Source organism: Cryptomeria japonica, chromosome 10 (assembly GCF_030272615.1).
Source record: "Cryptomeria japonica chromosome 10, Sugi_1.0, whole genome shotgun sequence".
In the NCBI taxonomy this organism is placed as follows: domain Eukaryota; kingdom Viridiplantae; phylum Streptophyta; class Pinopsida; order Cupressales; family Cupressaceae; genus Cryptomeria; species Cryptomeria japonica.
In genome coordinates, this window is record NC_081414.1 from 245,336,198 (window position 1) to 245,358,613 (window position 22,416).

Here is a 22,416-nt window from a genome sequence, read left to right on the forward strand (position 1 = left end):
GCCGAAGCATCAAATAAAAACATATTAAGAATCTTCAAGAAGACAGTCAATGATGCCGACCGTGATTGGAATGTTCAACTAAATCCAGTGCTATGGGCATATCGAACTAGCATTCGAACCCCTACAGGTGCAACTCCTTATTCATTGGTCTATGGTGCAGAAGCTATCTTACCTATTGAGGTGGAGATACCATCACTACGGGTTTCCTTGCATAATCTAATAGATGACGAAGCCTATAGAGTCTCATGCCTCCAAGACTTAGAGTTACTTGATGAGAAGCGACAAGCTGCATACAATCATCTCAAAGCCTATCAGCAGCGCATGAGCAGAAGCTACAATCATCGAGTTAGACCTCGTACATTTGAGGTAGGTGATCTTGTTCTTCGAGAGAATCCTCGCAACCAACCAAACAGAGAACATCAGGGCAAGTTTGAACCAAACTGGCTGGGCCCATATGTTGTCACTGCTGTATTTGGGTCTAGGGCATATCAGTTGGCTACTTCAGAAGGAGAACCGTTTGCAGATCCAATCAACGACATGCACCTCAAACGGTTTTATACCTAAGCTATACAAAGCATCAGGCTCCCCTGCATACCAGAAAATACCAAAAACATTCAGAAAAATGTCCTGAAGAAATACAAAAAAAAAATAAAATAAAAAATGCATCCAAACGGTGAACAACCACTCCAGTGGCACCTTGGGTAAGTGCGATGGTGAAAACCTGGCAAATAGGCGCCACTCCTAAAAGGCTATGGCTCCATTGTCTTTCAAACTTGTTGCGATCACATCTACTTCATACATACATCCATCCATCCATCAACCATGGCTTGTTATAAATCTACAAATCCAAGAAAGTACTACATGCATCCTGCATCCTGCTTTTTTATAGTCATGTCTAAACTGGGGGCAATGCCTTTAACCTATTGATGGAAGTGGATTCTACATTGTCTTGTGATTCATTAAAGTTCTTCATTTAAAACTATCTCACCAAATCCAAAACCATTCAAAACAAATTCAAAATCCAAAAACATCCAAAACACTTCAAAAAACCAAAAACATTCAAAACACTTCAAAAACCAAAAAATTCAAAAACAATACAAAATCCAAAAAACAACGAAAAACCATCGAAAATCAAACAAAAACATGGCAACACATTGTACATACTCATCCGCGTAGATACCAAACAAACATTGTGATATACTCCACAAAGTGACCACTTATCAATCGACCACACAATCAACATCAACACTCAAAACTGTCTTCAACAAGGATGCATCCTTCCTTACCAAAACAAAGATAAGATGACATTTTCTTTGACAAGAAAATTCTGTTTACGCTATCAAATACTTGGTTGATTTATGGTCTAGTAATTTATATCAGGTTCCTATGACATTGTTTGTGTATCTTCGACGCATTATTCCGATGAAGTACTGAGGCATGTACTAATGGTGTCTACGTGGGAAGTTCACTAAGCTACATGATCATAGGCAAAAATACAGTCATAGGTCACTACGGCTTGCTGACTACAGCGTATACCTCAACCATATGAGCATGAACCATTACCAAGGATCCATATTCTTTATTCTTTATGTATATACTATTTGTTTGCAGGTACAATGCTTTTTCTTTGGTTCCTCCTACCTCATCCAAACTGGATAAAGGTTTTATCTCTTATTACGGTATGCACTTGTCTCAGGATATGATCAGCCTAAGATCAAGGAGGACGATCCAAGTCATGCATGAAAGGAGATAATCCTTATCTGTTCTACAAGCAATACTCAGGTCAACTTGATCCATTATATCAAGTTGCTTGTATTAACTTGCTATATCAAATCCATGTAAGAAATACTCTGGTCATCTTGAATCTTTATGTCAAGTTGCTTGTATTTTCTTACAACATTTTAAAGCTCAATGATGAAAATAGAGCACTATGGATCACCATCTCATCTCATCTATATATATTGCATTTCGTTGCATTCCACCCATCCATACATTCATAATAGTTGCATATCATGCATACATAGTCATAATAATGCATACTCTATTTTACTCATCTTCTTCCATAGGACTCGGTCCTAGTCCTCCATATCTTCTATCTAACATCAAATCCCCCCTCACCCTCCCTATCTTGATCATCAACATCATCCTAATCCCTTCATCGCTTCCCATCTTCACTCATCCACAAAATTAAGCCAGTTACTCTGTTTACATAGATACATCGACTCCCACACACCTAGACTATCAACAGATACTCTGATCAAGTATCTTCGGGTCTCAATAGGTAATCGATCATGGTAAACCTAGACTACATCAGACATTTATCATAATGACCTAGTCTCAGCAGTGTTGCCATGATTCCCTATAACCATCCATCACACGCACACACTATCAATTGATCAACCAATCAAACACAATCCAATAGACAATTACATCAATTGTCTACGTCTCAACGAGTATTTTGCTTCATATACCTTGACTTCATCGGGCAATTACATCAATTGTCTAAGTCACATCAGGTCACTTTGATTCACTTACTTAGACTTTATCATGTCCAAGTGACCAATTGACATCAATTGTCACGCTTTGACTTGACTGGGGCAATTAAACCGATTGCACCAGATTGTCCAACCAATTTTGATCAACTGTATAGCATCAATCCAAACCCCACACTACATCTGCTATGTATCTCTTGCATGACCTCAGGGTACTCGCTGGCTTGTTATTTCTTCATATTCACTCCATTTTCTCCCATTCTTTCATCATTAGTTCTAATTTCTTCTATTCTACCTCCCCTCGACTTTTCATTCTTTTTCGAGAGATCGCCCAATTTTTCAAAAAAATTCGGCTCATCTCTCGAGGGGGCATACCACCTATTAAATTTACATTTATGGGGCATATTTCTTGACACCTATTTTTCTTTCTTTGAAACGACGCGATAAAACCGCACCGTCTCAAAGAGGGGCAAATGTAATCACATAAATCTGTCCACTTAATTAAATGAATATTTAATATTTACTTGATTATTTAACCATCAATTAATAATTAATTAAATTAATATTTAATTAATTCATCTTAACCCTCTTCTCCTATTAATTAAATAAATTATTCAATTTATTTGATTTAATTCACTTAACCAAATTCAGACCATTAATTAAATAAATAAATCATATTTATTTTATTAAATTTTCTCTCACATTTAAATAAATTAATATTTATTTAAATTCCCCCAAAATCCCACCTCTCATATTTAAATAAATTAACATATTTTAAATTACCTTTATCCTCCACCCATTTGTATTTTCCTACAAATGCAAGTTGCACAACTATTTTAAATAAATCATTTATTTAAATCATCTTTATCCTCCACCCACTTGCATTTTCCTACAAATGCAAGTTGCACAACTATTTTAAATAAATTATTTATTTAAAATCCTATTTATTCTCACCCACTTGAAACCTTTAATGGTTTCCCTTAAAGTCTTCAAACTTAATGGCTTCCTTCTAGAGTCTTCTCAAACCTTTAATGGTTTCCCTTAAAGTCTTCAAACTTGATTGCTTCCTTCTATAGTCTTCTTAAGACTTTAATTGCTTCCCTTAAAGTCTTCAAGCCTTTAATGGTTTCCCTCAAAGTCTTCAAGCATTTTAATGCTTTATCTTCCTTATTCTCATTTAAATAAATTAATATTTATTTGAATATTTATCCAAATGCAAATTACACCATTTAATTGAAATAAATGATTTTATTTTAATTGAAAATACCAAAATTCCTCCCACTTGCATTTTCCTACAAAATCCACTTGCATGCTTAAACCCCTTCTAGATTCTTCTAAACCCTTCCTAATTAACCTAATCCATTCCCTAGATATTGTCACATTCCTAAGCAAATTGGAGTCACTTCTCAAAGACTCCAAAGTCTTTGAAAAACAATTAATGCTTTGTGTGTTCAACAAATTAACCTCTAAAATCTTCCAAACCACTTATGGCTCTTACATGACCATTAATGGTTAATTCCACTTGCACCCATGGTTAAGGACTTTGACCCCTAACTTAACCCTCATGTAACCCATGTGTCTCTTCAAAGCATTTATTTCTTTGACTAGGGTAACCATCATGTCCCCTCAAGCATTTAATGCTCCTTATCTCTCATCTCAAGCCTCCTCATGGTGACACTTGTCAACATGGGATTGGGTTGAAAGTCTCACATGGATTGAATATCTTTCAATCCTAACCCTTGTTAAGATTACTCAATCTTAACCCTTCATTTTCCCATTTATTCTATAAATAGAACCCTTCTCCTCAAGCAAAGCGGAAGCATTACAGTATTGTTGTTATACTGGTATTAGCATAGAGCTTTTTCATAGCATCACTATCTACACTTGCGTAGCATTTGCTTATCATATTCAACCATCTTGAATCTCCATATGGCATCCATGGCTAGTGCTAAAAGTTGAGAGCTACACTCATTTGGGACTTGGAGAGGGGAGAAACAAGGGAGAAGCATCGAAAGACATCATGGAAGCATCTTAGGGAGGCTCTTCTCGTTTCTTTTATTTTGTTAAACTTCTTTCATGCTTTTTGAAATCTCTTTTGATATGTTTGGAATGGTTTTTAGTTCTTTGTTTTGTTTTTATGGTTGAAACTAACTTATTAACATTGAACTTTGTTGTTGCCTTGTCCCCATTTCCATGACATCAATATATATTTAGAATCTATACAAAAAATCCCACAAATCAATACTTTACTTCATTTTCAAATTCTTAATGGTTTAGCTGCTATAAGTGTTAGAAAGTGAATATTTGGTGCAAACTATCGATTTTAGTGTCACGTTTGGCGAAAAAGTGTAACCCAGTATTGTGGGATCAACCATTTACTTTGATTCCCTCACCTTCTAAGCTCCAACTTTCTCAGTTCTCCTAGTCGGTTTATTTTTGCTTCCCCTCCCCTTTGTTGGATGAGCCTCCATTTCCCCTCCCAAAGATCTTTCCCAAGACTTAGATGTGGTCTCTATCGTCCAACCTAACTAGACTCAATGTCTTCTTTGCATTTGGCTCCAAGCCAAAATTGAAGAAGTCTACAAAGCCTTTAATATCAACATGGAAATTTCTAAATGGCAATTGACCCAAGTTTGCTTAATAGAAGAAACAAACTCTTGAATCCCTAGTGTTTAGGAAAGCACAAGAGCGGCCAGAGGAGTCTCTCCACAAATGCATTTGGGATGCTATGAAGAAAGTGTCTACCACTTTTTACAATTGGGAGAAGCTTGATAGGGAGGTGCATGACTTCAAGAAGGAGGCTAGTTTGGGGGATCAAAGGTGGCTTCTTGAGGAGGAGGTGGGTAAACTAAAAGAAACTAGGGGATTTTTTTAATGAATATCTAGGATATTATTGACTACTGCAAAGACTCAGTTAAGAACATGACCACCAAGATTCAAGTCTTGTAGCACGAGCTGCACAAGGAGGAAAAATATAGGCTACAAGATGTTGGCCTTCAAGCTCAAAGTAGCCCTCAACAATCTACCCACAAAAGGATCATGCATGGTTCAAAAACTCCTCACACCTCTCCACATATTTTAGTGGTGGCTAGTTATCTTGTGTCTTCTGAGGAGGTATCCTACAAAGACAAATTAGAGTTTCTTCAAAATGAATGGCAGGCCATTAAGAACCTAAGATCTCTCAATGATCCCTAGTTCTCTACTGGTTCATACTTGGTCTACCCTATTGTGCTATTTTCTTGGTTATTTGGTTTTTTTTCTTTTTATTTAAGATATTTATTTTCCCAATCTCAATGCTTGTGAGATTTTATTTTTTTGTCTTGATGACTACTATGTAAATGGGACTAAACCCTTGTCAAACTTATGTAATATAAACATTTTTTTTACTTTAACATAGTTCATTTTTTATAAATATATCTTATTTAACTATACATTAATTTAAATAAAATAGTACACAACAAGTCATTCGTGAAAATATATCCCATATTACAATGATCAAGCATGAAACTCTACTAAATGTTTTTATTAGATACTTACAATTAATTTAAATTCCCATTGATTACTAATGTTACTACAAAATGAAGTGCATGAAACTATAATTTGACTTCTAAATGTCTCATGTTTTTTATTTTCCCTCTAGTCTAAATATAATCTACAATCATTTGCTTTCTATTAATTTCTAATAAACACGTTCCCTCTGATTTTATTTTCATCAAATGCTTGAACAATCCTTTCATTCTGAATCCTGAACATTTTCAACTTTTTGATACACTCACATGTTTAAATTTTCTCGATAGACAAGATTTTTCAAACACTAATTATTTCTTTAACATGCCATACAAAGAAAAATGGATTTTGCACATTTCCTTTTAATCTTGAAAATGGGTTTCCATATCTAAAAATTCTCTTCACTTGATCTAATTAAATAAAGTAACACATTAGAGATACAAATATGCTTAGGTAACCACTACAATTGGTCTATTTTTTTAATATAATACTTTGTTTTTTTTGGGTGATGGGACTGATGATTAGGCAACTAATGCAGATTATTGAACCGTAGGCTCAATTTATTTACTTAACTAAACAGAAGATGAAATAGAGAAAGCACATTAAGGTAGGCTGGGATGCAATATTGTAAAGTTGTAATAAACACATTCCTAGCTTAAGCTAGATAACCATGCCATGGTCATTTATTATATCTCTCCCCTTGATATCTTCCTCTGCTCAAGCTTGCTCATTTTTTCATGGTCTTCTGCTTTTAAACACTAGTCAAAAACCTGAAAATTTTCTATTATCCTCCCTTTATTATAGCTCTTGGGGATCACACAGACTCCTTGTTCTATTTCCCACCTCAACACAACTTGCAAGGAACATACAAGATACCACGTGGTCTTATTCATTATCAATGTGGCACATTCAAAAATTAAAGAAGATATATGAGGTGGCACACACAAAAAATAAAAAGAAGACATGAGAATTATATACCCGTGCTATAGATTTTCCATGCTTTTGAGCAATTTCCTTAATCACAGGGCTGTCCATCACCATGTTGGATCCCCATGGAGTGTTTGGAGCTCCGAGAGGAGAAAATGCACATACTTGAATTTTCATCTTACTGCAGTACTCTCTTAGCTTTTTCTGCTGCCACATTGGGTGCATCTCTACCTATCATATTCCGCCACTTTTGAACAACTTCTTAATTTTTTAGAGAAAACGTAGATCACTAAACTTAGAGAAAAAAATTATACAGTATTTACTTGATTGGCAGCAGTTGGAATTTTGGCATGTTTCAACAAATCTTCAATTTTTTTACAGGAAAAATTGCTCACACCAATGGCTTTCGTGAGACCCAGTTCAAAACATTTTTCCATGCCTTGCCATGTAGATTTGATATCCAGAGGCAAAAAGTCTTCCTCCTTTGGTGGAAGGGTATGTCCTTTTCTCAACCTTACATGCCAGTGCAATAGATACAAGTCTACGTATTCCAGTTGCAAATTCCTACAACAAAAACATTAATTACATATCTACATGAAAAGGTTCATTCTAAGATAAAACATAGATTATTAAGAAATATGTGTAGATTTAAATACTTAAGACTTTTGGTGATAGTAGCAAGAGGATCGTCATGTTTGTCATCCCACAGTTTAGTGGTGACAAACACTTCTTCCCGCTTGATATGACCACTTTGAAAAGCTTCTTTGAGAGCTCCTCCTAACGTGCCTTCTGAGCCATAATAGCTGGCGGTGTCAAAATGTCTGTATCCAACCTCTATTAACACTAATACAGGTTAATCAATTTTAGAAAAATATTAAGACATTAAAAACAAGTTACACACATTCTTTTTACTATACCGACATCTGTCTTCATCTCCTCATACTGGTGAGGTGGGACAGCATTTTGTTTCCCGTATTCAGTTCTTCCATATTTGCTGCCATTCTACAGACATAAAAGAAATAATGTTAACTTCACAATACGCTTCTAGATCTCACCAAAAAGCACTATTTGCAACGAGTTAATTCACCGTTTTGAAACGATACTTTAAAAGCGAAGAGACACCACCGGGGTGTTAAATACTACTGAAAATGTTGATGACGTGTTTAGAATTATGTTCCTAGTAAACAACTAATCTATTATCTATCCATCTGTCATAATATAGTTTTGTTTATATTTATTAGTTAATATGTCATTTGTACAAGCTCTTTGTGCTTCTTTTATACACGTGATGGCATGTTTAGAACTATGTGCTGTTCAAATGAAAAGGTTCCCACTAAACAACTAATCTACTGTCTATCCACCTGTCATAATACAGTTTTGTTTATATTTATTAATTAATATGTCATTTGTACAAGCTCTTTGTGCTTCTTTTATCCACCTGATGGCGTGTTTAAAATTATGTGCTGTTCAAATGAAAAGGTTCCCACTAAACAACTAATTTATTGTCTATCCACCTGTCATAGTACAATTTTGTTTATATTTATTAGTTAATATGTCATTTGTACAAGCTCTTTGTGCTTATTTTATCCACCTGATGGCATGTTTAGAATTATGTGCTGTTGATATGAAAAGGTTCCCACTAAACAACTAATCTACTGTCTATCCACCTGTCATAATACAGTTTTGTTTATATTTATTAATTAATATGTCATTTGTACAAGCTCTTTGTGCTTCTTTTATCCACCCGATGGCATGTTTAGAATTATGTGCTGTTCAAATGAAAAGGTTCCCACTAAACAACTAATCTACTGTCTATCCACTTGTCATAATACAGTTTTGTTTATATTTAATAATTAATATGTCATTTGTACAAGCTCTTCGTGCTTCTTTTATCCACCTGATGGCGTGTTTAGAATTATGTGCTGTTCAAATGAAAAGGTTCCCACTAAACAACTAATCTACTGTCTATCCACCCATCATAATATAGTTTCGTTTATATTTATTAATTAATATGTCATTTGTACAAGCTCTTTGCGCTTCTTTTATCCACCTTAGACAGAAAATCATTCAGGGTACAACTTTAATCAGTTACTTTTGTCTTTTGGTGGATTGCTAACATATGACATTCAGGGTACAACCTTAATCACGTGACATTCATGGTACAATCTTAATTAGTTACTTTTGTCTTTCAGGGGATACAGCTAACATATGACATTTATGAGGTCAAAAAGTTTATGGATCACATGATAAACAATCATACTACACAAATTACAGGCATTTTCTTTCCCGTATTCAGTTCTTCCATATTTGTAGCCATTCTACAGACAGAAAAGAAATAATGTTAACTTCACAATACGCTTCTAGATCTCACCAAAAAGCACTGTTTGCAATGAGTTAATTCACCGATTTGAAACGATACTTTGAAAGCGAAGAGGCACCACCAGGGTGTTAAATACTATTGAAAATGTTGATGACGTGTTTTGAATTGTGTTCCCTCTAAACAACTAATCTATTGTCTATCCATCTATCATAATACAGTTTTGTTTATATTTATTAGTTAATGTCATTTGTACAAGCTCTTTGTGCTTCTTTTATCCACGTGATGACGTGTTTAGAATTATGTGCTGTTCAAATGAAAAGGTTCCCACTAAACAACTAATCTACTGTCTATCCACCTATCATAATACAGTTTTGTTTATATTTATTAATTAATATGTCATTTGTACAAGCTCTTTGTGCTTCTTTTATCCACCTGATGGCGTCTTTAGAATTATGTGCTGTTGAAATGAAAAGGTTCCCACTAAACAACAAATTTACTGTCTATCCACCTGTCATAATACAGTTTTGTTTATATTTATTAGTTAATATGTCATTTGTACAAGCTCTTTGTGCTTCTTTTATCCACCTGATGGCATGTTTAGAATTATGTGCTGTTGAAATGAAAAGGTTCCCACTAAACAACTAATCTACTGTCTATCCACCTGTCATAATACAGTTTTGTTTATATTTATTAATTAATATGTCATTTGTACAAGCTCTTTGTGCTTCTTTTATCCACCTGATGGCATGTTTAGAATTATGTGCTGTTGAAATGAAAATGTTCCCACTAAACAACTAATCTACTGTCTATCCACCTGTCATAATAAAGTTTTGTTTATATTTATTAATTAATATGTGATTTGTACAAGCTCTTTGTGCCTCTTTTATCCCCTGATGGCGTGTTTAGAATTATGTCCTATTCAAATAAAAAGGTTCCCACTAAACAACTAATCTACTGTCTATCCACCCGTCATAATATAGTTTCATTTATATTTATTAATTAATATGTCATTTGTACAAGCTCTTTGCGCTTCTTTTATCCACCTTAGACAGAAAATCATTCAGGGTACAACTTTAATTAGTTACTTTTGTCTTTTGGTGGTTTGCTAACATATGACATTCAGGGTACAGCCTTAATCACGTGACATTCATGGTACAATCTTAATCAGTTACTTTTGTCTTTTAGTGGATATAGCTGACATATCACATTTATGAGGTCAAAGAGTTTATGGATCATATGATAAACAATCATACTACACAAATTATAGGCATTTTGTTTTCCGTATTCAGTTCTTCCATATTTGCTGCCATTCTACGGACAGAAAATAAATAATGTTAACTTCACAATACGCTTCTAGATCTCACCAAAAAGAACTGTTTGCAATGAGTTAATTCACCATTTTGAAACGATACTTTGAAAGCGAAGAGGCACCACCAGGGTTTTAAATACTACTGAAAATGTTGATGGCGTGTATAGAATTATGTTCCCACTAAACAACGAATCTATTGTCTATCCATCTGTCATAATACAGTTTTGTTAATATTTATTAGTTAATATGTCAATTGTACAAGCTCTTTGTGCTTCTTTTATCCACGTGATGGCGTGTTTAGAATTATGTGCTGTTCAAATGAAAAAGGTTCACACTAAACAACTAATCTACTATCTATCCACCTGTCATAATACAATTTTGTTTATATTTATTAATTAATATGTCATTTGTACAAGCTCTTTGTGCTTCTTTTATCCACCTGATGGCCTGTTTAGAATTATGTTATGTTCAAATGAAAAGGTTCCCACTAAACAACTAATCTACTGTCTATCCACCTGTCATAATACAGTTTTGTTTATATTTATTAGTTAATATGTTATTTGTACAAGCTCTTTGTGCTTCTTTTATCCACCTGATGACATGTTTAAAATTATGTGCTGTTGAAATGAAAAAGGTTCCCACTAAACAACTAATCTACTGTCTATCCACCTATCATAATATAGTTTTGTTTATATTTATTAATTAATATGTCATTTGTACAAGCTCTTTGTGCTTCTTTTATCCACCTGATGGCATGTTTAGAATTATGTGCTATTGAAATGAAAAGGTGCCCATGAAACAACTAATCTACTGTCTATCCACCTGTCATAATACAGTTTTGTTTATATTTATTAATTAATATGTCATTTGTACAAGCTCTTTGTGCTTCTTTTATCCACCTGATTGCGTGTTTAGAGTTATGTGCTGTTCAAATGAAAAGGTTCCCACTAAACAACTAATCTACTTTCTATCCACCCATCATAATATAGTTTCGATTATATTTATTAATTAATATGTCATTTGTACAAGCTCTTTGTGCTTCTTTTATCCACCTTAGACAGAAAATCATTCAGGGTACAACTTTAATTAGTTACTTTTGTCTTTTGGTGGATTACTAACATATGACGTTCAGGGTACAACCTTAATCACGCGACATTCATGGTACAATCTTAATCAGTTACTTTTGTCTTTCAGTGGATATAGCTAACATATGACATTTATGAGGTCAAATAGTTTATGGATCACACGATAAACAATCATACTACACAAATTACAGGCATTTGGTTTCCCGTATTCAGTTCTTCCATATTTGCTGCCATTCTATATACAGAAAAGAAATAATGTTAACATCACAATACGCTTCTAGATCTCACCAAAAAGCATTGTTTGCAATGAGTTAATTCACCATTTTGAAACGATACTTTGAAAGCGAAGAGGCACCACCAGGGTGTTAAATACTACTGAAAATGTTGATGGCGTGTTTAGAATTATGTTCCCACTAAACAACTAATCTATTGTCTATCCATCTGTCATAATACAATTTTGTTAATATTTATTAGTTAATATGTCATTTGTACAAGCTCTTTGTGCTTCTTTTATCCACGTGATGGCGTGTTTAGAATTATGTGCTGTTCAAACGAAAAGGTTCCTACTAAACTACTAATCTACTGTCTATCCACCTGTCATAATACAGTTTTGTTTATATTTATTAATTAATGTCATTTGTACAACCTCTTTTTGCTTCTTCTATCCACCTGATGGCATGTTTAGAATTATGTGCTGTTCAAATGAAAAGGTTCCCACTAAACAACAAATCTACTATCTATCCACCTGTCATAATACAGTTTTGTTTATATTTATTAGTTAATATGTCATTTGTACAAGCTCTTTGTGCTTCTTTTATCCTCCTGGTGGCACGTTTAGAATTATGTGCTCTTGAAATGAAAAGGTTCCCACTAAACAAGTAATCTATTGTCTATGCACCTGTCATAATACAGTTTTGTTTATATTTATTAATTAATATGTCATTTGTATGAGCTCTTTGTGCTTCTTTTATCCACCTTATGACATGTTTAGAATTATGTGCTGTTGAAATGAAAAGGTTCCCACTAAACAACTAATCTACTGTCTATCCACCTGTCATAATACAGTTTTGTTTATATTTATTTATTAATATGTCATTTGTACAAGCTCTTTGTGCTTCTTTTATCCACCTGATGGCATGTTTAGAATTATGTGCTGTTGAAATGAAAAGATTCCCACTAAACAACTGGTCTACTGTCTATCCACCTGTCATAATACAGTTTTGTTTATATCTATTAATTAATATGTCATTTGTACAAGCTCTTGGTGCTTCTTTTATCCATCTGATGGAGTGTTTAGAATTATGTTCTGTTCAAATGAAAAGGTTCCCACTAAACAACTAATCTACTGTCTATCCACCCGTCATAATATAGTTTCGTTTATATTTATTGATTAATGTCATTTGTACAAGCTCTTTGCGCTTCTTTTATCCACCTTAGAAAGAAAATCATTTAGGGTACAAATTTAATCAGTTACTTTTGTCTTTTGGTGGATTGCTAACATATGACATTCAGGGTATAGCCTTAATCACGTGACATTCATTGTACAATCTTAATTAGTTACTTTTGTCTTTCAGTGCATATCTCTAACATATGACATTTGTGAGGTCAAACAGTTTATGGATCACATGATAAACAATCATACTACACAAATTACAGGCATTTTGTTTCCCATATTCAGTTCTTCCATATTTGCTGCTATTCTACACACAGAAAAGATATAATGTTAACTTCACAATACGCCTCTAGATCTCACCAAAGAGCGAAGAGGCACCACCAGGGTGTTAAATACTACTCAAAATGTTGATGGCTTGTTTAGAATTATGTTCCCACTTAACAACTAATCTAAACAACTAATCTATTGTCTATCCATCTGTCATAATATAGTTTTGTTTATATTTATTAGTTAATATGTCATTTGTACAAGCTCTTTGTGCTTCTTTTATCGACGTGATGGCGTGTTTAGAATTATGTACTGTTCAAATGAAAAGGTTCCCACTAAACAACTAATCTACTGTCTATCCACCTGTCATAAGACAGTTTTGTTTATATTTACTAATTAATTATTCATTTGTACAAGCTCTTTGTGCTTCTTTTATCCACCTGATGGCGTGTTTAGAATTATGTGCTGTTCAAATGAAAAGGTTCCGACTAAACAACTAATCTATTGCCTATCCACCTGTTATAATACAGTTTTGTTTATATTTACAAGTTAATATGTCATTTGTACAAGCTCTTTGTGCTTCTTTTATCCACTTGATGGCATGTTTAGAATTATGTGTTGTTGAAATGAAAAGGTTCCCACTAAACAACTAATTTACTGTCTATCCACTTGTCATAATACAATTTTGTTTATACTTATTGATTAATATGTCATTTGTACAAGCTCTTTGTGCTTCTTTTATCGACCTGATGGCATGTTTAGAATTATGTGCTGTTCAAATGAAAAAGGTTCCCACTAAACAACTAATCTACTATCTATCCACTTGTCATAATATAGTTTCGTTTATATTTATTAATTAATTTGTCATTTGTACAAGCTCTTTGCGCTTCTTTTATCCACCTTAGACAGAAAATCATTCAGGGTACAACTTTAATCAGTTACTTTTGTCTTGTGGTGGATTGCTAACATATGACATTCAAGGTACAGCCTTAATCACGTGACATTCATGGTACAATCTTAATCAGTTGCTTTTGTCTTTCAGTGGATATAGCTAACATATGACATTTATGAGGTCAAACAGTTTATGGATCACATGATAAACAATCATACTACACAAATTACAGGCATTTTGTTTTCCATATTCTGTTCTTCCATATTTGCTGCCATTCTACAGACAGAAAAGAAATAATGTTAACTTAACAATATACTTCTAGATCTCACCAAACATCGCTGTTTGCAATGAGTTAATTCACCATTTTGAAACGATACTTTGAAAGCGAAGAGGCACAACCAGGGTGTTAAATACTACTGAGAATGTTGATGGCATGTTTAGAATTATGTTCCCACTAAACAACTAATCTATTGTGTATCCATCTATCATAATACAGTTTTGTTTATATTTATTAGTTAATATGTCATTTGTACAAGCTCTTTGTGCTTCTTTTTTCCACGTGATGGCGTGTTTAGAATTATGTGTTGTTCAAATGAAAAGGTTCCCACTAAACAACTAATCTACTGCCTATCCACCTATCATAATACAACTTTGTTTATATTTATTAATTAATATGTCATTTGTACAAGCTTTTTGTGCTTCTTTTATCCACCTGATGGTGTGTTTAGAATTATGTGCTGTTCAAATGAAAAGGTTCCCACTAAACAACTAATCTATTGTCTATCCACCTGTCATAATACAGTTTTGTTTATATTTATTAGTTAATATGTCATTTGTACAAGCTCTTTGTGCTTCTTTTATCCACTTGATGGCATGTTTAAAATTATGTGCTGTTGAAATGAAAAGGTTCCCACTAAACAACTAATCTACTGTCTATCCACCTATCATAATACAGTTTTATTTATATTTATTAATTAATATGTCATTTGTACAAGCTCTTTGTGCTTCTTTTATCCACCTGATGGTGTGTTTAGAATTATGTGCTGTTCAAATGAAAAGGTTCCCACTAAACAACTAATCTACTGTCTATCCACCTGTCATAATACAATTTTGTTTATATTTATTAATTAACATGTCATTTGTACAAGCTCTTTGTGCTTCTTTTATCCACCTGATGGCGAGTTGAGAATTATGTGCTGTTCAAATGAAAAGGTTTCCACTAAACAACTAATCTACTGTCTATCCACTCGTCATAATATAGTTTCATTTATATTTATTAATTAATATGTCATTTGTACAAGCTCTTTGCGCTTCTTTTATCCACCTTAGACATAAAATCATTCAGGGTACAACTTTAATCAGTTACTTTTGTCTTTTGGTGGATTACTAATATATGACATTCAGGGTACAACTTTAATTACGTGACATTCATGGTACAATCTTAATCAGTTACTTTTGTCTTTTAGTGGATATAGCTAACATATGACATTTATGAGGTCAAACAGTTTATGGATCGCATGATAAACAATCATACTACACAAATTACAGGCATTTTGTTTCCCGTATTCAGTTTTTCCATATATGCTGCCATTCTACAGACAGAAAAGAAATAATGTTAACTTCACAATACGCTTCTAGATCTCACCAAAAAGCACTGTTTGCAATGAGTTAATTCACCATTTTGAAACGATACTTTGAAAGCGAAGAGGCACCACCAGGGTGTTAAATACTACTGAAAATGCTGATGGCGTGTTTAGAATTATGTTCCCACTAAACAACTAATCTATTGTCTATCCATCTGTCATAATACAATTTTGTTTATATTTATTAGTTAATATGTCATTTGTACAAGCTCTTTGTGCTTCTTTTATCCACGTGATGGCGTGTTTAGAATTATGTCCTGTTCAAATGAAAAGGTTCCCAGTAAACAACTAATCTACTGTCTATTAACCTGTCATAATACAGTTTTGTTTATATTTATTAATTAATATGTCATTTGTACAAGCTCTTTGTGCTTCTGTTATCCACCTGATGGCATGTTTGGAATTATGTGTTGTTCAAATGAAAAGGTTCCCACTAAACAACTAATCTACTGTCTATCCACCTGTCATAATACAATTTTGGTTATATTTATTAGTTAATATGTCATTTGTACAAGCTCTTTGTGCTTCTTTTATCCTACTGATGGCATGTTTAGAATTATGTGCTCTTGAAATGAAAAGGTTCCCACTAATCAACTAATCTACTGTCTATCTACCTGTCATAATACAGTTTTTTTTATATTTATTAATTAATATGTTATTTGTAGAAGCTCTATGTGCTTCTTTTATCCACCTGATGGCATGTTTAGAATATACGTGCTGTTGAAATGAAAAGGTTCCCACTAAACAACTAATCTACTGTCTATCCACCTATGATAATACAGTTTTGTTTATTGTGTAGGGGAAAAAGCGAGACTAGGCTAACATGTCCTAATCCTACCTTTTGACACACATTGTGGAATACGAAAGAGCCTAGAGGTATCACAGAATTGGCTACTTCTTTTTGTGGAAGAGAGAGCCATGGGCTACCTATTAAGATTTCTATTCCTTTGTTGTAATTGAAAGATAAAATGATACAAGTTCAATTCCTAATCCCAAAGTGCAAGTATGAACTAATAACAAGATTGCAGAATTAAGGTTAAACAATGGAAAGCTGTAAACACAAGAACAAGATAAGAATGCAGATGCATACCTAGAGTTAAAATTTGAGTGAAAATGTTCGGGATGGGGGTGCAGGTACCACTGTCCTGATTCTGCTCCTGAAACTGCTGTTTTGCAACCTGAAAAGCTGTCAGAAAAATGCTGAAACTTGCTGTCTGACAGAAGGACCAGGGCACCTAGCGCCCCTGTCCTGGCAGGACCAGGGCCCCCCATGCCCCTGTCCTGGTCTTTTTGCACTAAAATTTGGTGTAAAGCTCTGTCTCGGTTCGCTACCGTCGGATCTGCAACTTGCGGCGTCGTCCGAATCCCGAAACCCGCACTTATATCTGAAAAGGTATGGTGGGCGGCTATATAGGGTTTTGCCTTAGTCAAACCCCCGCTTTGGTGATTTCCACCTCCACGAATAGCCAAGTTGTATTGTAAAAGTAGTGTGTGTGCAAGATCCTAAAATGCAAGTAAGCAAACTAGAGCAACCTAGAAATTAAACCCTAATTGCTTGCAAATGATAATGTAAATGCTCTAAATCAAGATGCAAAATGATCTAAAGCATGAATACAGATGATATGATGAAGCTTATGCAAAGACATGAAAACAACATGAAATCATACCCAACCCCAAGGGAGGGGTACAAGCCAATCTTCAGTCGGTGATCCCTTATTATTCTTCCATGCCTTCAAAGCCCTAAATGGATGAATGAAATTGATGGATTCTTGATGGATGGATGTTGAATGTTGTTGAAGTCTTCAAAGATCTTCTCTTTCGCTACATAGAAGGTCCTTAAAACCAAAAATCCGAATTCTTTCAAATGAAGAAAGAGAGCTCTTATATATGAAACCCTAGGTCTTAATTTCAACTTTTGGCCGACCTGGAGATTGAATCTCCCGCCAATTTCTTGGGGTTAAGCTTTATTTTATGATTGGATCATGCTCCTAAAATTTTGGGAAAAATGTCTGGGACCATGTGCACGCCGGGCGCCATGGTCCCGACAACTTTTCACCAAATTTTCAGGGCCATCAGATATGATGATTTTAGAGCGAATTCCGAAGTTACAGCTGATTTCGAGATGTTTTGACCCCCGAAATCAAGCCCCCAAGTTCAAAATAGGACCTAATTAGGGTTTTTGATTAAATGATGTATTGGAAGAATAAAATGAAAGGGGCACACTTTAATGAAAAGGGCCCAACTTTATGATATGGAAGATGATAAAATAGAACCTTAGACCTAATTAATTTAATTAATTAAGTGCTAAAGGGGAAATGCAATGCAAAATGCAAAATGCGCCAAGGCGGGTGCTAAACTAGGTGTAAAATTGTACCACCCTAGCAAGTGCATACAATTTACGATGCTACATTTAGCCCCCACTTTAGCGGTCATATGAACACTACGTGCATATGCAAGCTAAAGTATAGAAAAGTAAACATTATTTGAAAAAGGATATATCCATAAGTTGTCGGACGAAGCCCCCAGCGGCATCTGCATTACACAGTTAGGAACCGCACCCTAAAACACATGTTAGATCACAAAATCACCTAATTCTTACTAAGGAAGGTGATGAAAATTCGAGGGTAGCTATATGCCCCCCCTGTTTCGGCTTGCTAATTTTAGTGAGTTGAAACAGGGTATCATGTTTACCACTTCGAATTGTTAAAGAATATTGATGACAAATGCTCACAAGAAGATTCGATATGAGATCAAAAACTAATGGAGAATCATTTGGTAAGAAAGAGGACTAAATCTCAATTCCAACACAACAAAGAGTGTGAGGATTTGAGAGTTCTCTAACACAAGATGAAGAATGTAAATGGAAACAAAATGCAAAGAGAAGAAATGAAAGGAAAAAAGCATGAATACACACATTGGTGATCCATGAGAAGAATAGTGAAATAGAAAACATGGACTTCTCGCCCCTAGATCTTGTCTAGGTGATCCATGGGAAAAGGACATGGAAAACTAGCCCCTAGAGTCTGTCTAGGTGATCCATGTAAGGGAGGAGAGTGAGAAAGTCTAGCCTTATGCCGCTAGTTCCACTCAACCTCGTGCATGTGTGTGTACGGGAGGTTAGAAGCACCTCATAGGAGTCTATGCCCGAGTATGCTATAACCTATATATGTATAGTACAAAAAGCGTGACATCTCGCTCTAAGAGTCTATGCTCTGGTTCCGAGAATAATCACCTTGCATAAATGAAAAATGGAGACATCTCGCTCTAAGAGTCTGTGCTCTGGTTCCGAGAATGACCCATTGCTCAAAAAGTGTAATGTTTATGTCATAAGCAAAGTAGAACAAGGATATCTACCTTCATCACAAAAGAAGATACCCCAAAAATGCAACAATGTCGTAGATCCAAGCAAGAGAGTTTTGCACTCTTTAAGCAAGGATAAGATAATTGAAAAGGGATATCTTGTAGTATGTGTAAAGGAGATCCTTAGAGGAGAAGAGATCTTTGTACAAAAGACACCTATCCTCGAGAGGAATTGTCTTAGACAAATATAACATCTTCTAGAATAAGACAAAGCAGAGAATAAGAATGCAATACTTCCTTCTTTTGCAAGGTGAAAGTGATTCTTAATGAAGGATGACGCTCTTTTTAACCCAATTGGGAGAGTGAATTCATTATGGATGTATTTTAGCAAGTGCAAAAGAGGTTGTAGTCAAGGACTTACACCTCTTGTAAGAGAGAATCCTTGAACAAACAACAACAAATGCATACAAGGAATAACATCAAGTAATAAAGTTCACACCATCCATGAAAATAGGAAAAAGTGGATCCTTAGAAAAAAATAAGGAAAGATCATTGCCTCCCAAGGATAAGGATAATGAGAAAGACTTACACAATCTTCTAGGGAGAGATTTAGACATAAGCAAAATGTACTACATACTCACATGAGTTCATGCAAGCAAGACATTAGTGTATGTAAAATGCTCCTCACAAGAAGTGGGTAGGATAAGAAAGAGAATACACATCTTCTCCCATATCTAGGAAAAGAGGATTCTAAAGAAAAGATGATCAATATTTCCACATTATTACCCCATAGGAACAAGAGATAACATAGAAAAATTAGGCTATTATGTTGCTTCAAAAATATGATTGCACTTGAAATTGTACCATCATGAATGACAATGAGCCCCCAGTAAATGAGCTACCAATGTCACATAATGATGAGCAACATAATAGCCATTAATGTTATTTAAAGACATGATAGATTGAATGAGGTATCTGAATATGACATGCTAAATGCTCAACTATAAGTGAGATCAAAAACATGTATAAAATGATAAAAATTGAAGAAGAAAAGTTACGAGAAATCTTAGAAGAGAGATGAGTGTAATTTATTAGAGCCTTATCCCTAGAGGAAAGGACTTTATGATGAATAGGAGATAAAGATTCATAAGTGGATTTAGAAATTTGAGGGGAGTCATAAAGAGATTTGTTCATCGCCAATATTTCCTTATGAGGGGAATGAGAGTTGATAGAAGTAGAAGATGATTTAGTTGAAGTGAGATCATCATCACTACTAAATATAGCATTCACACTGAGAGATGGTATTTTAGATGCTTTGGTGGGCTTAGAAAGATTATATCCAAGTCCAAATGAATATTCATGCATGTTATGTTCTAAAGGAACTTTAATTACTTGTTCATTTGCGCCACAACCATTTCCACTATAGCCACTCTTAGCCAAAATATGGAAACCACGACCATAACGATTAGCCATTTCAGAAAGAAAAGGTGGTTTTTCATAAGACAAAGAATCAAATTCTTCAGAATTAGAGGTGTGAGGAGAAGAAGTTTGAGAAGTAGCCACAAAATTATTGCTCATAGGTTCAGGTAAGACTGATTGATCTCTAGTTTCTTCCTTCTTTTTAACTTTAAGCTCTCTAGGAGGAACCCTATACTCACCTACAAAGGTGGGATTGAAATCAAGAGATCCCCAATCATCTTCTGCGAGAACCTTCTCAGGATCAAAAGCCTTTTCATGTGTAGAATCAAGTTGAGAAGAATCTTCTTCAAGAACTTCAGACTCATCCAAAGAATTTTGATTATCAGAGGGTGATGATTCATCCATAGGTATCTTGTTTAACGAGTCATCACTAGAAGAGGAAGGCTTAGAAGAACTCCCTTTGGAAGTAGATGTTTGCAAACAAGCTTGAAAATTAGTATCACCTATCAAGGTATATGTCTTATTATTATAAATAAATTTAACTTGTCTATGCAATGTAGAGGGGATAGCTTGCATACTGTGAATCCAAGGTCTCCCTAATAACAAGTTGTATGTTAGATTTCCCAACATAACATGGATAGGAGTAGGCAAAGTAATAGGTCCCACTCTGATGGGTAAGGTGATAATACCTAATGAAGACTTAGCCACATTATCAAAGCCTCGAATGGGACGAGGATTAGGCTCAATAAGGGATGTATCCACATTCATCTTATGCAATAGATTAATGCTACACACATTAAGGCCAGAACCATTATCTACCAGTGTTCATCTTATAGCAGTGTCATTTACAATAACCACACTCATCAAGGGATCATATTGATGTTGAATTTCGCTAGTAGGCAACTCATCTTGAGTAAACACAATTTGAGCTTTAGGATTCATCACAGAGTTAACCAAAGATACTATATTACTAGATGTATTAGGTGGAGGAACATTCAAATCTTTCAAGGCATCTTGTAACATTCCATGATGAGCGGAAGAAGTTTGGATCAAATCCCAAAGGGATATCTTAGCAGGAGTAGTTTTAAGTTGTTCTATGAGATCATAGTCCTTACTAAGCATTTGTGAAATACGAGGAGCTTGAGGAAGAATAGGTTGGGAAGGAGGAAGTGAAGTTGGGATAACTGGAGGAGGATTAGGTTGCCTATTATTTCTTGTGTTATAGGTATGAGCAACCGCATTATAACTCTCTCTAGTCAGTTGCTTAGCATACTCATAAGGGCTCTTAGTAGAATAACCTCCTTGCACAGTAATAATAGGTTTGTTAGGAGTGCAAAAAGAATCATTAGCATAACCACCTTGAACCACTAAGATAGGCTTATTTAAAGGTTGAGAATTTTGAGAAGGACAAGAACCTTGGATAGTGAAGAGAGGTTTGTTAGGTGTTTCATTCACACGTATCAAATTGATTGAGGATGGTTTAGAGGAATGAACAAAAGTGTTGGAAGAATTATTGATAGTCTTCTCTTGCACTAAAATCTTATCACAGATTAAATCAATTTTAGGAAGAGTAATACTAGGAAAGGTCATATCATCCTCTATCATCAAAGGATATACATGGGGAATAAACTCTCTAGGAGAAGGATCAACATTACTCTCTAAAGTCTCACTTTTGAGATGGAGATCTTTGAAAGAGATGTTAACCATCTTGTTTTGAACTAGGGTTTCCTTATGAGTAGAACCAAGTTGAGGAGAGGGAGATGCTTTATTTTTAGAGGGAGAATGATTGAGATTCAAGGAAGGTGAGAAACTATCAAGGGAGTTTTCAATCTTGATTTCATCTCCTTTGGCTAGAGTTCTCT

General features: G+C 34.6%; 1 protein-coding gene across 1 annotated transcript in view; it reads right to left on the reverse strand.

Annotated features, from left to right (window-relative positions):
* Window positions 1-6,757: 6,757 nt before the first annotated feature.
* Window positions 6,758-22,416, reverse strand: part of LOC131066569 (deoxymugineic acid synthase 1-D-like) — a 72,632-nt gene continuing 56,973 nt past the window's right edge. The window contains exons 2-6 of the mRNA XM_059212355.1: window positions 7,844-7,928; window positions 7,583-7,760; window positions 7,250-7,490; window positions 6,982-7,157; window positions 6,758-6,857 (exon numbers count right to left, since the gene is read on the reverse strand). Of these exons, the coding sequence (XP_059068338.1) occupies window positions 6,758-6,857; window positions 6,982-7,157; window positions 7,250-7,490; window positions 7,583-7,760; window positions 7,844-7,928 (780 nt within the window). The remainder of the gene's footprint in view (window positions 6,858-6,981; window positions 7,158-7,249; window positions 7,491-7,582; window positions 7,761-7,843; window positions 7,929-22,416) is intronic.